The 17117-nt window shown below is 36.2% G+C and overlaps 1 protein-coding gene across 1 annotated transcript; it reads right to left on the bottom strand.

Moving 5' to 3' along the window:
• Window positions 1-4100: 4100 nt before the first annotated feature.
• Window positions 4101-13733, bottom strand: LOC144433773 (zinc transporter ZIP12-like). The gene is made up of 12 exons (XM_078122136.1): window positions 13467-13733; window positions 12803-13093; window positions 10806-11019; window positions 9749-9957; window positions 8762-8921; window positions 8356-8525; window positions 7735-7896; window positions 6868-7005; window positions 6271-6358; window positions 5828-5980; window positions 4921-5108; window positions 4101-4241 (listed from the first exon to the last, which is right to left on the bottom strand). Exons 1-12 carry the CDS (start codon window positions 13731-13733, stop codon window positions 4101-4103), a joined length of 2181 nt encoding a protein of 726 aa, XP_077978262.1.
• Window positions 13734-17117: the final 3384 nt, after the last annotated feature.

Here is a 17117-nt window from a genome sequence, read left to right as displayed (position 1 = left end):
ATCGATATCATTCTATTTTCTTGAATATTACAAATACAATAGATATTGAATTAGATGTTATTCCCCAAATGTGTTTCTTCGTTCAGCCAAGGACAATAAGTATGACCTTAAGGTGTATTGTCACTATGAGTCGCTAGACAAGTAGTTAAAACACTCAGGTCACGAGTATTTTCTGGCTGAATGAAAAAAAATATTCGGAGAATAACATAATTATGCCAGCACCAGTAATATCAAAGAAAAATTGGGAAATGTAATGACAATTTTGAATGTTTTAACGAATATTTCGTACACAGCAGAACGGTGACGTAAACACGTGTTGTCGTGACATAGACGCGCGTTGTCGTGATGTAGAACGACCACTGTATAAATTCCATATTTTTGACTTATAAATGCATGGTATAAGAACTGGACAAGCAGTGAGGACATACATGCGTCCAGCAGACTCAGCTTACAACAACAACAACAACAACAACAACAACAACAACAACTACTACTACTACTACTACTACTACTACTACTACTACTACTACTACTACGTAACTACTACTACTACTACTACTACTACTACTACTACTACCAGTACCGTAGCCTGCGGGGGGGGGGGGGGGGCTGCCTCCTGAGATTTTGGAAAAAAGAAAGAAATAAAGCTAATTTTTTAATACATAGCGATGCTATTAAAATCGTTATTTACGTGGCGATTCCTAGCATGCGCGATATAAATGGATAGTTCACTAAAGTGACTGTACACTGCTGACTCCTGGCTAATATGTATCTTATATCGCTATTGTACCCTAGCTTAACTTTGAATACAAATGTGTCCGGTTAAAAATTGTAACTTTTTGCAGCAAATTAAAAATTCTGTGTGTGGGAAAGTACAAAAGAAGTGCGCACGTGCACTGTGCATTTTCCTCGAGTAATAGTAGTCTTGAAAGTCTCCTTCATTTGGAGATCGGAAGTCGCAATTATAATGTCAGCGAGTGAAACTCAAAAAAAGACGGTTGCGGCCTGCTATGCTACGTGCAGTGACTCCGAAGATGCGCTCGATCTCATTTACATCTTGTTCCTTATATTAAAACATTTCATACTGATAAAACGGCAGATCTCTTTTTGGAATATTTGGTGGCCCTGAAAAACTATTAAACTAGGTACGCAGTTTAAGATCCACTATTTGAAGATGTTTCTTTCAATACTTGTGTTCGACGTTGTCTTTGGTTAAAATGTTGTTTGATATAGTTATCTCATTGCACACTGACACTAGCGTTATTCCGCAATTCATTTTGAAGCGACAATTTGCTATGGAAAGAATGGCCTTGAATTTGTAAACAGAGCTGTACCTTCGACATCAAAATCCAGACTTCAATTTTCATTATAATGACAATGACAAGGAGAATTCACTGAGTTCACCTTGGGTTCCGACATAACGAGGCCATCACAGTTTTGGGAGTTGGGTAAAGAAAATGATTATTTTGTTGTGTTCCTTATTTGAGAAAGCACCATCCATTTTTTTACTTTGAAAGTGACATCTTTTCGGCAACTACTTTGAAAGATACGACATTAGGCCAGAAAAAAATGGAAAAGCTGTTTAACCTATCCCATATATTTTTTCAGGTGATGGGCAATATATCCTCATGTGGGCTTCGCATTTTTTTTCAAAATTAAGGATATTTCTTTATATTTTCAGAATAGTACATGTAACAATATACATTTGAGCCTATTCCAAATAATATAATATCTTATACAGTGGTTTTCTTGGCTCTAATGAATTGAGATTAAATATCAAATGTGCGCTAAAAAGAATTGAACAAAAGTTTACAACCATTGGGCCATCAAAAGTCTGAAAGTCTTGAAATGTTTTGCTCTTTATTCGGGATTTTTTGGAACCAAATTAAACTTCAGGAGAAGTCATTTACCATGTGCACATCCGCATAATATCTTTCAGCTAGCATTTCCTAACTGTAGCTATGCAGATAAATTGCATGAGATAGTATCAAGATGACTGAATAAGATCTATCTAAACTCGACCTGAAATATTTTGCTATCATTATATAGTTTGTTTTATCCTTGTCAAACATTGTGAAAAAATGAAATCGACCTACTTACCCAATGTGATGGGTTAGGTTACTCGTTGACCAGCATTTTTTTTCTGACCTTACATATGATATTTAATTGCGTACGCTAAAATATATATTATGTAAATTGCATGCAAATTTATGTAAATTAGCACTTTTCTAAATTTTAAATCCAAGATTGCACCAAGACAAAGTTCTGCCCCCCTGGGCAATTTGGTCAGGCTACGGCCCTGACTACTACTACTACTACTACTAATGCTCCTGCTGATGCTGCTGTTGCTACTACTACTACCACCACCACCACCACTACGTATGCTATCACTACTATCACACTACTACCATCACCACTGCCACCACCAATACTACCACCACTACTACTACTACTACCACCACCACCACCACCACCACCACCACCACTGCTTGCATGTTGCGGATATGTTATGTGAGTAGCAAATTGACAATTTACCACGTTGAAAACATTGGTGGTGCATGCTGTTTGAGTAGCAAATATACAATTTAACAAGTTGAAGGTTGGGGGCGCTATTTCAGTGGCTAAGGTTCAATTTACCAAGCTGAACATGTTGAAGTTTAATCCTGTATGAGAAATTCTAAAGTACAATATGTCATGAACTCAAAACAAAGTGAATGTAGTGATTAGGCGCTAGGCCCAGTCAGACTTTAACACTGCAGCTTTGATTTAGTAAGAGACTTCAAAGATTGCATGAATAAATGAATGAATGAATCTTTATTAATCTACAAATAACGAAAGCACATCATATACTGAGTTCGATTTGGACAAGTATGCATGTTTCCTAATAGTATAAGGGAAGCAAGAAAATAGTCATTAAGCTCATTGAGTAATAAATCACAGCCTTCACGGATTTTCATGGCCCCTTAATTGAAAACAAAAATGTTTCATAGCCCAATCTTACTCTTCAGTGATATTATCTGCCTGTGTGTCTCTACCGTTGAACATGCAAAAAATGCACACACACACACACACACACACACACACACACACACACACACACACACCCTTTAATAGCTTTGAGGGTCCTCCTTTAAACCTCCATTTTTTCATGAACACCACTTCCACCTGGCCGCACAGCCTTACAATGTAGTAACACTTATCTCTAATCCATAAAATAGATCTCAGAATAGAAGTGAAGGTAACTAGTCTCAAACCTCTCCCTCTTATCAAAAACACATCTTACGTTTGTGTAGAATCTGTAAGGTAAGCCATGACGGGGCGCCCTTAAACATCGGTCAACCATTCGCACGATACTAGGTGGAAAGAATATAGCAAGCCTTTGAGCGTAATGCATCGTATACATAAGGTCATGAGTATGGGATATATTGCATTACAGAGAAGGTTATTGAATGTTGAATAAATGCATTTTCTCAGAAGTAATTCAGAACAAATATGCTTGAATCTTTGACTAATTTTACCCCATAAATGTATTTTCTGCAACTAGCTATTAACCGGCACCAAACTGCACCATGTAAACTCAGTAATTCAGTTAATATAATGTTTAGAAAACAGTTATACAATCTTCAACACATTCACGTTTTTTCTAAGCCTCTCACATCATGTTATGATGTATGAAAATATTATAAAGGTAGTAAATATTTGGACAAACTAATCAAAATGTTTTAAATATTAAATCCACATAGCTATGATATCATCCTACACGTTTCAAGCATTTATTAAGTAGTCATAATGTAAGTTTCAGTCTTTGTTGACACTGTAAATATATTTAATGTATATCTAATGTATATAAGATGGCAAAATTTACTGCTTTAACAAGTGTATGTATTCAGGGCCAGAGACTCGATTAGTTCCACTAGAACTACCTCTCTGGTCCTCACCAATCATGTACATGTACATTTATTCTTGGTGAAAATAAACTTATTATTATTATTATTATTATTATTATTATTATTATTATTATTATTATTATTATTATAACTGTACGTATACGTTCCATGCGCATGCGTCACATCTCTAAGTCCTTTGAAGTCCAATGGCCATTAAATCCCGGTTCCTACACTTATATCCTCCTCATAGTATGCTAACAGTAGGATGATGGTGAAGCCAACTAAAAATCCAATATTTTGAAAGGCAAATATGATCCATGGTTCTGTTGTACCAGGGGACAATAGTTCTGGCATCTAATAGAAAGAGGGAAAGGATGTCAGCAAGCAATAAAACACCAGAACTTCAGAAAATTTGTGTCGTTTCGTAAATTTGAATGTTATAATTGTGGCTAAACTTTCAAGAACAAATTATTACAGTGGCTGAAAGGCAATGGTCATACATATGGTTATAATGTGATGTTTTATCAGCAGCATTACCACTGGTATATATATATATATATATATATATATATATATATATATATATATATATATATATATATATAGTTGATGGTATCATTCACCTCGTCACATTAATTACTCAATGTTATAGTATAAACGTGACTAAGATCCATCATGTTATTGCTTGATCTCTTGATCTCATCAGTTGAACAGTCACTCAAAGTATTACCAAAATATGGTCATTATCCACTAGTGCAAATTTGTATGCTTTTACTTCAAATCGGTATCTAATAATAACGAGACTGTATTGTAGGTAAAATGTATTGTGGTCTGAGGTAAAAGGTATTAATTGCCGCAGAGTCTTTAGTTGTTCATTGAGAGATAGATAAATGAGAGGGGAGTTCTACATTTACTGCATAATTGTCTGTTATAGTTTTACGATGATGGACTCAAACTGTGTTCGTTGTTTGCTAACATTGTAATTGCACACCTTTTGTGTGTTAGAGTGAAGTCTGTAACTGAATATACCTACCATGTCAACCAAAGCCACGTACAGAAACATGCCGGCTGTCACTGCCAAGATCCATTCTGACGCACCAGCTGTGCTCCCTACAGCCAAACCTATGTAAAGGCCAATGAAAGCACAACATGCACAGAAGAAGTTCCAAGCAATGGCTACACTGTGTGATAGTCCACTTGATACAAGAACAGCAAAGTCACCTGTGACAGTATATCAAACATATTGTTTATCAAGGATAGTTCTTTGAATTATATAAAGGAACACAGCGTCATCAAATAAAACGTATTTTCATAAACTTTGAGTTCACACCCACATAAAATTTGTGTGATAGCCATTAAGTAACACAAAATTGAAAATCTGTTTCCCCTATATTTGTTCTAATACTGATCAACCATTGCTTCATGGGATTTAGCAGATATACATATTCATTGGATGCACACTGAATATTAATGACTCCTAAGTGCTTACTACCTTATAGATAAATAGTTATTAATATGCAGGGTGTATCTAATGAATAATTCCCTTGAAGTAACAGTGCAGCATTTCAATTTGGTGTTTTGGCAATCACGCAAAATTTATCTCACGTCAGATCATGAAATGACTCTCCAGAACCCAACGTTTATGAAAATACATATATTTCATGGAGTGGTGTTCCGTTTCAGAAAAGAAAGAGGCACCATCAATAACTCTGGATGCAAATATTTTAACTGGAAAAACAAAGTACTTCTGTTGCGATTAGGTACAATCAAATGGACCTGATCGCAAACAATTTGACAATATCAGCATAATCTTCTACATGTTTTGTTTGGGAGAAAGTTGACAAGATTGAATTGCAGTGAATAGAAAAGAAACTACGCTGTATAATGAACAAGACTGTAAATTAACTGAATGTTTTGGGGTGACAAATTATACTACAAACCTAATTCATGTGGCACCTCGTGACACAGCACGGCAATCCCAGTAGAAATGCCAGACGCCAGGTCGATGCAGAGAGCAGCTCCTATAGCCAAACCATCAGCTAGATTGTGCAAGGCATCGCCAACTATAATCATTACTGCTACACTGTTCAAACCTAGTAATGATCAATGAAAATAAAAGATACATAAGAAAGTTTTATGAACGATTTCTATGTATTGTCGAATTTAATATTTTGATTGGAAATGAAGAGTACACACAATTGTAAAGAAATGTTACAATTCCTTTTAGTTAGTTCTAAACTTCGATAACAACACTATGGAAAGTTTACTAGTCTCGGTTACCCAGCCTCTCACTGCTGGGGGCTCTGCCTACAAGACCACCCCATATGTCTTGTAGAATAGTTCCAAGTGGTGTGAGTCTGGGTAACTGAGACTAAGAGCTTACTTGTAAAACAGGATTTCAGCCCTGTGTCTTTCTTTTCTTCTTTGGCGTGTACATCTCCATTGGCAACAGTTTGGTCTTCAGTGTCACACTACACGTATTCAAATGAAAAGTTAGACAGATGACAATAAAGCATATGTAAAGTTGTTCATGATGAAGTGACATCGTTTGTCCTTTATGCAATGATGATAATAATACAATGAATGCACAATGTGCACGTACTCCCAACATCTCCAGGTGCTCACAATTTGTTACCCCTGGCACTGATCTATATATAGTGGCACAAAGACCCCTTATACTTCCTCAACTCCCTGGGGAGGGGAGCATACAATCCCTAACAGCCTCGAACTGCATAGGAATAAAGTATACACATTACAACCTCCAACCCACCATGTATACAATTATTTATTTTTCTTCAGTATAGTAAGTAAGTGCAACAGTGGCTCGTATAATCATTATATGATTGAAAAGGAAAAGTCTTCATACATTTCAAATCTAAGTTTCTTCAAATCCTACAAAATACACAATTTTTATTTCACTTGTTGAGTCAACTCAGCATTTATACAAAGATGTATAGTTACAACATTGTTCAAAACTTACAAGTTTCATCTGTGAGGAGCTGACTGTTATTTTCTTATTGTTTGACGATGTTGATATTTCTGGTTTAATAGCATGACTGTGGTGGTGATGTGATCCATGACCGTGAGTACTTGTACCGTTGACTGCTTCAGGGTCAATCTGATCAAATTAACAACACAACACAATTCACTACAGTGATTTCATTTATGAGTGATTTTTCCTTGGTGTTGTCTTGACACAACATGAGTTTTCTGCACTCATTAGATATGGTATTGGTAACAATGTGTTAGAACATAAGTTGTGTTTATTTTTATGATTGTATCCAGTACACACAATTCTGTATGGTATGAACACTTCAAATCCAAGATTTTTACCAACTTTTCCGGAACTAAGGACATTTTTCAACAATTAAGATTAATAGACTAGAAATTGTGTGGCACACTCTCTCCATATGTGACTGTCTTGTCTGTCTATTGTATGTATGTATGTATGTATGTATGTATGTATGTATGTATGTATGTATGTATGTATGTATGTATGTATGTATGTATGTATGTACGCATGCATATATGCATGTATGTATGTATGTATGTATGTATTTATGTATGTATGTATGTATGTATGTATGTATGTATGCATGTATGTATGTATGTATGTATGTATGTATGTATGTATGTATGTATGTATGTGTCTATATATGTACTAATTTCCCTCTCCACTCTCATCAAACATACACACACACACACACCAGATTCAACAAATGCCTAAAGCGTTTTATCAGTCGTCTACAAGTACTAATTCATTGTAGAGATACTTTTACTATATGTTCTATCCTATTCTACACCATAGCTTTGTAACGACAAGGTACATGATCAATCTGAAAAATACCTTAGATTTATTCAAATGACCAGACACCAATCCCATGATCCTCTCCAAGAGGTAAAAACCATAAACAGAGCCCAGAACGGTTGTCATCTTCCACAAGTCAGTTCTATCGTGATCGGCGTCATCACTGTGACCAGTTTCTGAATGTCCATGTAAACCTAGTGCCTGTCATAAAATATTAAGGAAGTATATATAGTTTATAGTATTTGATATAGCATATGAATTGGTAGGCATGGCAACGAATGGTATCAAAATGTGATCAGACTAAAATTACTGTCATGTAAATATGATACAAATTGATTTGATGTCAATCAATTTGAAATATTTGATGTCACATGAATAGATTAAAAAATATTTGACGTGAATTGATTTGAATATTTGACATAGAATGATTTGAAACATTTGATGTTAATGTATTTAAAATATTTGAAGAAAACTGACTTGAAATATTTGACGTGAATGGATTCGATTTTAATTACATATGTAGCTTGACATTATTTAAGTGAGATATAATTTCAAATTAGATATAGATGATATATTGTGATTTGATAAACTTGAACTGATTTCATTTGATCATTTACTTCTTTTACTTTGATTTTACGATTTACAGAGTTCAATTCTTACTTCTGGTATTAGATGTAACAGTGCATCTGACGTCATCGTTCCAACAGCCAATGCAATCATAGTATGCATAACTCTGTGATAGGAGACCTTACTGGCCAATGGGATCAACAGAATACCCAGCAATGCCATTAGACTAATAAATAGCACAATAAGTGTGCCCCATAGATACACTGTAGATATAAAAATGTAACAATCATTAGATATATTTAATGTGCTAAATGCTAAGATTTAGTCGACAGTATTTTCTCCTTTCCAATGCGGGTATAGATCAATCACTCTATCTTTCAAGTTGCTCAAATAAAAGCTTAAACTGTCTTCAATGAGTCGAATACACCCCACCCTCACACCCACACCCCACCCAACCCTCATCCCCGCATACCACCAATAAATACAAACAAGTCCTTACTTATTGCAGAAGCTGGTGAGATGTCTGTCACTGGCTCCACGCATGCGTCTGAAACTATTTGCTGGACCAATGATGGGCACATTTCGATGAATTTCTGTCTGCTAATACCCTCTGTTTCGTTAACGTCATAAATATCCATCAATTCGTCGGCCACAAAACACTGAAAAAAGCCAGAAAAGACGAATTAGCAGCCTGATGATCGCCAAAGATGTGATTAATATACTATTTTTAGTAACGCATGACTGTAATTAATGACAAAACTGTTGGACTTACCAAAGAGATCTGACTGTGCAGGGATTAATAGCTGTTATAATTATAACATTAGATTTGACTTTGAGTTGTGATGATTTTCTTTGAGCTTTTTTAAGTTCCGGGATTTACAGACAAAACTAAGACAGCAATTCCATCTGTACAAGCTCAAACATACGGTATATGATGTATGCAGATCTCTACTGCACAAGTTGGATGGATATTTCTGCTATTATATTTATGCCTTTCCTGCTAACAAGGATTTCCTAACTTAAATATTAATTACAGACCCCTTCATAACCCAAGACATGTTCAAAAGTACCCCAATCCTAACTGTCGAAGAGAAACATCAGATCTGTAAATTTCGACGACATTGCACCTATGCCATACCGTATATTTATTTAATACTTTTCCCATGTTACATAGCTATAGTGTTAACATACGTACGTACGCAACACTTTCGAACATACATTCAAGGGGTACAAACTGGTTTTACACATTTTGGTTGTAATTTTTGCAGCACATTCAAAAGGCACTCGTACTATCTACTTTATAAGGCATACTCTACCCAGGTATTAAGGTATATATAACTTATATGACCTATGACGTAATTGTTTTGCGATAAAAAATTGTCAGGGAAGTCCCAACGATCCAGCATATATTCTAACAATGGTGGGAGTCAATTGAAGTGACGTCATATAGAAGTTAAATATTCAATATTATACAAGATTTGCATACCTCATCGACAGATACGACGTCATGGTCATGGTCATGGTCATGGTCATGGTCGTCTACCGCCCTCACAGTCCGTTTATTGCTACTTAGTTTTGTTACGACATGATCATAACTCATATCTGCTATGCTTCTCTTTTGTACGTGACTGTGTACGTCATCATGGCTGTGATCGCCCGTGCCGATGTTCATCTTTTCAAGCATTGATTCGAAATCTGTGAAATGAAACAAGTAAGAGTGCCACTGTCTAGTAACAATCCTTGAATCATGCTTCAAAAATACAAAGCAAAATGAGGGGTTATACATGTTATGTAGTGTTGGAGTTGCAGAAGCTTTAAGAGTTCGACGCTATTGTCACGGATTTATAACAATCCGTTGCTATTTGTGGCCGTCATTAAAATCCATAGATAACCTTTTCAGATAGGTAATAAACAAACAAACATTATTCAAGTTTCTACTTCCTTTGAAATCGCAGTATGTTGAACATTTTTCTCAAGAACACATCATCTATATTCATCTTAGTCTTCCTTGAGATGATATCAAATAAACATATGTATTACCAACATGTACATATACTCACTTTGACTGACCCATCGTCTTTAAGGTATTAAGTTAGTTGAATGTGAGACATCATTATTTAGATAAAGAGGCTCGCCCGGATATTGGCAAACATACCTTTAACATGCAACCACGGTAACAACTTCAGTTGCTGAGTCACTCACAATAAATTGTCATTGTCAAATCTTTTCAAAACTAACATTTTCAAACTCATAATCATATTTTAGTATTTTAACATTTATTGAACTTTAAATATTCAGAGGAAATATATTGTCCCCACTGAGAAATTCTCTAACATACATACATACATACATACATACAAACAAACAAACAAACAAACAAACAAACAAACAAACAAACAGACAAACAAAATCAATCACAACAAAAAACAACACACTCCCCCACAATTATGTCTTCAAACCATTACCTCTACCATTACCCCCCCCCCCCCTCCCCTTCTTATCCCTACTAGTCTACTAACGTAACCTCATCACCCCAAACTTACCGTGGTGATGAATAACGCCATCGTGACCGTAGAGGGCGAATATACTGTCGACGAAACTATCGGGATCAACTTCGGTCGGACTTCCATAGCAGTAGCCGAATAAATAGTACGATATGGTGACCGCAGCCAATTCTTCCATTTCGTCATCGTCTGCTCCAATGGTGGAATTGTCCAAGGAAACATCGTCATAGAATACGGTGTGATCGGTAAAACACTAGTTAAGAAGAAATAAATATAAAAAAGTGCAACGTCGATATTCTGAGATGAGAGAGGGCAGAATGCATTACTTTATTGTTTATAACATGAGATTTGAAGTGGAAGAATTGCTGTATGACAGATTAGAATTGTATTTGGTTGTTGTGGCGCGCGGGGGGGGGGGGTTGAATCTATAATAATGGCTCTCGTCCTATTGTTACCCGGTATTGTTACAGCAAGCTATTGTAGCGACGAGATTCGGTTACCCAGCCTCACCGCTGATAGCTGACTTCACGCCAACCGGCAGCGGAGAGTCGAGTCTGGCGGTAAGTGAGGCATGCATTGTAGCGGCAAAAAAAAAGTGGTTATCTCAGTGGTGCGTATATCAGAATGAAGTGCACACAATTAATTGATTGATTGATTGGTTGGTTGGTTGGTTGGTTGGTTGGTTGGTCGGTCGGTCGGTCGGTCGGTCGGTCGGTCGGTCGATCAATCGATCGATCGATCGATCGATTGATTGATTGATTGAGTGAGTGAGTGAGTGAGTGATTGATTGAGTGATGAATCGATCGATCGGTCGATTTTGAGGATGCACAACTACAATGGCAGCTGTGCATGGACATGATGCATGTTCCAATGACAGCCTAGCTGTTTACTGCACTTTTGAAATACATCGTTAGCTAGTCTCACCCTCTAATCTTCGGCCCTCCCATCCTGAGAATGCCACGACTACCAGGAGGTATGACGTCGACGAGTATTACAACAGAGGGTGTGGTCATGTTGCTAGGCATATTTGCATACATTTTTTTGAATGGTTATTCATTTGTCTTTCCCTATTGTTATCTTTGCAATATACGTGATTGTTTGGTTGTTGCTATGGGCATGGACTTGTTGCTAGGCAAAATACATACATTTTTTGAATATTTATTCAATTGTCTATTCATCCCCATGGTTATCATTGTGAAATACACCACCGATTGGCTGTTGTTATGGGCGTGGTCTTGTTGCTAGGCAAATTTAAATACATTTTTGGAATGTAAAAGTAAAAACTATCATATCTCTGTATGATCAATATCTGTGCCAAGTTTCATCACATTTGATAAAGCTCTTCTGGATGAATTAATTGACACCACTAAATTTCATTGTATGCCTTTCCCATATCTTTGAAGTGTTTAGGATGTAAAAAAACTCTTTAAGAGTAATATAATAAAATAAGTAGTTGACTTGCTGGCTGGATCTACACTATTACATAATAGTGTCATGTCCTTCAAGTCCAAAGTCTGCCTCAAATCAAATACAACAAGTGATGTTACAAAGACTGATTACGGCCAGGCTGGGTGTCTACTAAATGGCTTTACTGTGTGTAGGAACATTGAAAAACATTTCAGTGAAACAAGCCAAGACATATAAAATAACGAATTTGAATCTTTAGTATGCCTTCCCATACCTTTGGAAAGGAAATATCAATATTTGTGAGTACAAAAAACCTGTTTGAGTATATGTAATAAAATAAGTAGTTGACTTGCTCGCTGGATCTACACACACATGGTGTCATTTCCTTCAAGTCCAAAGTCTGCCTCATGATCAAATACAAGTGAGATACAAAGACTGATTAGGCCTGATTGGGTGCCTACTATTCAGAGGGATTCACTATGTTGCATTAATTATTCAAATATTTTAATGATTGGTTGCGCAACTATACGTATACCAGGCCGGGTACTAGTATTTTTAGAAAGGTGCAAAGTCCGTTCAAAATGGCTAAGATCCAAAAAGGAAATATTTGAAAGGAGACTATAAACTACCTTTGCGTAGTTTTCAGCGACATAAGTTTCGTTGACGTCTTCCAGGATTTCTTCAAACTCGTCGAATGTCAAGACGAACTGACTACTGTTGTCCGGGTCGTTGTAGTTGAACACTTGATGAGCAAAATACTCGTAACTTTTTGCACTCGGCTCAGAGATGTCTTTGCACACGGACCGCAAGTCGGTGAGATAATACAAGAGAACTACGCTTGCTCGATGATAGCCAGCCTCATCAAGACCCAATAGCGTGTCAGCACCAACAATGGTGAACAAACTTTCAGCCGATAGACACTGAGGACAGAAAATAAGTGAAAATAAGTTTCAAAGATTAGAAACTTGTCGTTGTAAGCGACAGTAAAGTAAACAATAAAAGAACAACGCTTAACAACAGACAGCCATCTTTGTTAGATTTCCAACTTGGTTAATTGGTCGTTAAAAAGCAGGAAATAATTTGACCATTTCTTGTCTTTTTTCTTGAGAGACATGATAAAGTTTGTTAATAATTTCTTCGAAATTTTTTTTTCATGTTTAGTTTTGATTTTACAAAACAGATACTGGTTGCTAGGTCGACTTCAAGTTCATGATTGTATAAGACTAATTAAGTGTGCCAACTAGGTTTATGTTCGACTCATTTCTACCAGACATAATATATTTGTGGTTTTACCTCAGTACAATTCGTATTTGTTCCAGTGAAATCAATTTCACTACACTGCACTCTGTCCCATAACATTCCAATAACTGTGTTCATTTCTTCTAGCGTTATGTTCCTTTCATCACCGTGGTCAACATTGTCCAAGTAATCGACGACTTTGTGGTACGCATCGCCGTCACCATCATGATCGTGTGAGTCTTCTACGGAATAAACGCCGCTAAATATGACGGCAATTTGTAACACGAAGAAGCAGAACACTAAAAAGTTGTGAAGCGTCATAACTGAGCAGACAAGACTTAGGACAGAACGTTTTGAACAGCGGGTGTGTCAGGTGTACCTGCTGGGACTAAAACCGTCGATTTGAGTGTCACGACAATAATCGATTTCCCGTAAACTATCACACGCCTTTGGTAGGTAATCTACGTCATGATAGTTCCTATCATTATACAATGTACCTTCTGAGTGCAGCGCGCAGTCGCAATAGCAATACGAAATACGTTATGTAACTGATGTTAACGTTGTCTCCGAGTTGAAATTATATGTCCATTTCAAGTTGAAAACACTTCAGATCTCTCCATAACATCAAAATATATTGACACCAACAGATTACATACAGTATATCAACTGCAAAGAAACGCCGCTATAATATATGTTGATATTATAGAAGGTTCCAACGTTTTGATCCGGGGTTTATTCACTCTTACCACGTCACCAAAACTTCAGAACACAAGATGATAGATATGTATAGGTGTATTCAACAGTTACGATTTTTAGATGGATAAATATATATATATATATATATACTGTCCAAGTTCTTCGGATTCCTTGAAATTATATAGAACCAAGAAAAAATGACGCCATTCTCAGATTCTCCAACTCAATCTACCTAGTTTCCAAGTCAGTCCTAAATGTTACTGTGTAATTTGAAGTTTCAAAAATAAATTCAAAGATTTTTAAATGGTAACTTTAATATCGTTAATGGCATGGTAACAACAACAGAAAGAAAGAAAGAAAGAAAGAAAGAAAGAAAGAAAGAAAGAAAGAAAGAAAGAAAGAAAGAAAGAAAGAAAGAAAGAGTAAGAAAGAAAGAAACAGAAAGGAGACAGACAGACAGACAGACAGACAGACAGACAGACAGAGATAGATAGATAGATAGATAGATAGATAGATAGATAGATAAGAGCTAGATAGACAGACAGACAGCCAGACAGCCAGACAGACAGACAGACAGATAGACAGAAAGACAGATAGATAGATAGATAGACAGACAGACAGACAGACAGACAGACAGACAGACAGACAGACAGACAGATAGATAGATAGATAGATAGATAGATAGATAGATAGATAGATAGATAGATAGATAGATAGATAGATAGATAGATAGATAGATAGATAGATAGATAGATAGATAGATAGATAGATAGATAGATAGAAATGTAAAATGATTCAACCCATCAATGTGCGTAGTGAGTAGTTAACCTACAATACATAAGCGAACCAACGACAGGATCTTTCAATGGAAATATAACACACTGTTCTAATAGCTGGAAATCTCTGTGATGGGTTGTGTGTATAAATAAAGCTGACGTATACCTTTTCATAGATGTATAACATGATTACATGCTCAAATGTTACAAATGGACATCTATAAGTATTACAGGTAATTTCATGGTAGTGTATATGTCTGATTCGATCATTCAGAATCCAATAAGAAGTTGCACATGCCACATTTTGAGGTCAAATGAATACAGGTTCTTGCAACATTTTGTGTAAATCATCAGAAATGAACATTGGTGCCTGCATGTCTGCCTCTAGTTGCAGTAGGTACATTCCATGCATTCCTCAGGACAAAATCGTGTGTGTAACAAGAAGTTGCGATCTTAAGCTTGCTATATCAATATAAACATATATTATTTACAAGTTTGTTATTTTTTATCTGAGTGGTTTATTAAAGAGAGACAGTGAACACCAATATGAAACTGGCTGTATGCCTGCCTATTGTGTCCGATCTTTATATTGAATCCAGAACGCTGAAATCAGAAAATAAAGTCCATGTAAACATTAAAGATTAGATAAGATAATGGGAAACAAATGTCTGCAAATATACACATACGGAGAAACGGCTGTTAGACAATCAAGCTAAAAGGCCTTGAACGTTGAGTCACCTTTGCTGCACCTTGCATCGTGATAGTTAGGCCCGTCCCGATCCAAAAGTAATAAACTAATAAATAAATACATAAATGGCAAATAAATAAAATTAAATTTATTTATTTATTTATTTATTTATTTATTAAATAAGTAAAGCTTTACGCACGTGACATATTAGTATAGAGATACAATCACCAAAAGATGAACTGAACTGAGTAAAGGTCACAGTATGGATGAAGTAGAATATCCAAGTATTTAAAAGACAGACAAGAATCTAAAAGCATCGATATCATTCTATATTCTTGATTATTACAAATACAATAGATATTAGATGTTATTCCCTAAATATGTTTCTTCGTACGTTCAGCCAAGGACAATACGTGTGACCTTAGGGTGTATTGTCACTACGAGTCGCTAGACATTGCAAGTAGTAACAACCCTTAGGTCACGAGTATTTTCTGGCTGAATGAAGAAAAATATTCGGAGAATAATATAATTATACCAGCACCAGTAATATCAAAGAAAAATTTGGAAAAGTAATGACAATTTTGAATGTTTTAACGAATATTTCGTACACAGCAGAACGGTGACGTAGACACGCGTTGTCGTGACATAGACGCGCGTTGTCGTGACATAGAACAACCACTGTATAAATTCTATATTTTTGACTTATAAATGCATGGTATAAGAACTGGACAAGCAGTGAGGACATACATGCGTCCAGCAGACTCAGCTTAATACAACAACAACAACAACAACAACAACAACAACAACAACAACAACAACAACTACTACTACTACTATACTACTACTACTACTACTACTACTACTACTACTACTACTACTACTACTACCACCAGTACCGTAGCCTGCGGGGGGGGGGGCAAGGGGGCAGCTGCCCCCCCCCCCCCTGAGATTTTGGAAAAAAGAAAGACATGAAGCTACTTTTTAAATACATAGCGATGCTATTAAAATCGTTATTTACGTGGCGATTCCTAGCATGCGCGATGTAAATGGATAGTTCACTAAAGTGACTGTACACTGCTGACTCCTGGCTAATATGTATCTTATATCACTATTGTACCCTAGCTTAACTTTGAATACAAATGTTTCCGGTTAAAAATTGTTACTTTTTGCAGCAAATTAAAAATTCTTTGTGCGGGAAAGTACAAAAGAAGTGCGCACATGCACTGTGCATTTTCCTCGAGTAATAGTAGTCTTGAAAGTCTCCTTCATTTGAAGATAGGAAGTCGCAATTATAATGTCAGCGAGTGAAACTCAAAAAAAGACGGAAAAAGTCATTCAACGTAAGGTTGCCTGCTATGCTGCGTGTAGTGACTCCGAAGATGCGCTCGTTCTCATTTACATCTTGTTCCTTATATTAAAACATTTCATACTGATAAAACGGCAGAATCTTTGTGGAATATTTGGTGGCCCTGAAAAACTATTAAACTAGGTACGCAGTTTAAGATCCACTATTTGAAGATGTTTCTTTCAATACTTGTGTTCGAC

This window comes from Glandiceps talaboti, chromosome 4, assembly GCF_964340395.1.
Source record: "Glandiceps talaboti chromosome 4, keGlaTala1.1, whole genome shotgun sequence".
Taxonomy (NCBI): Eukaryota; Metazoa; Hemichordata; class Enteropneusta; family Spengelidae; genus Glandiceps; species Glandiceps talaboti.
This window is presented reverse-complemented; position numbering and strand designations above follow the sequence as displayed.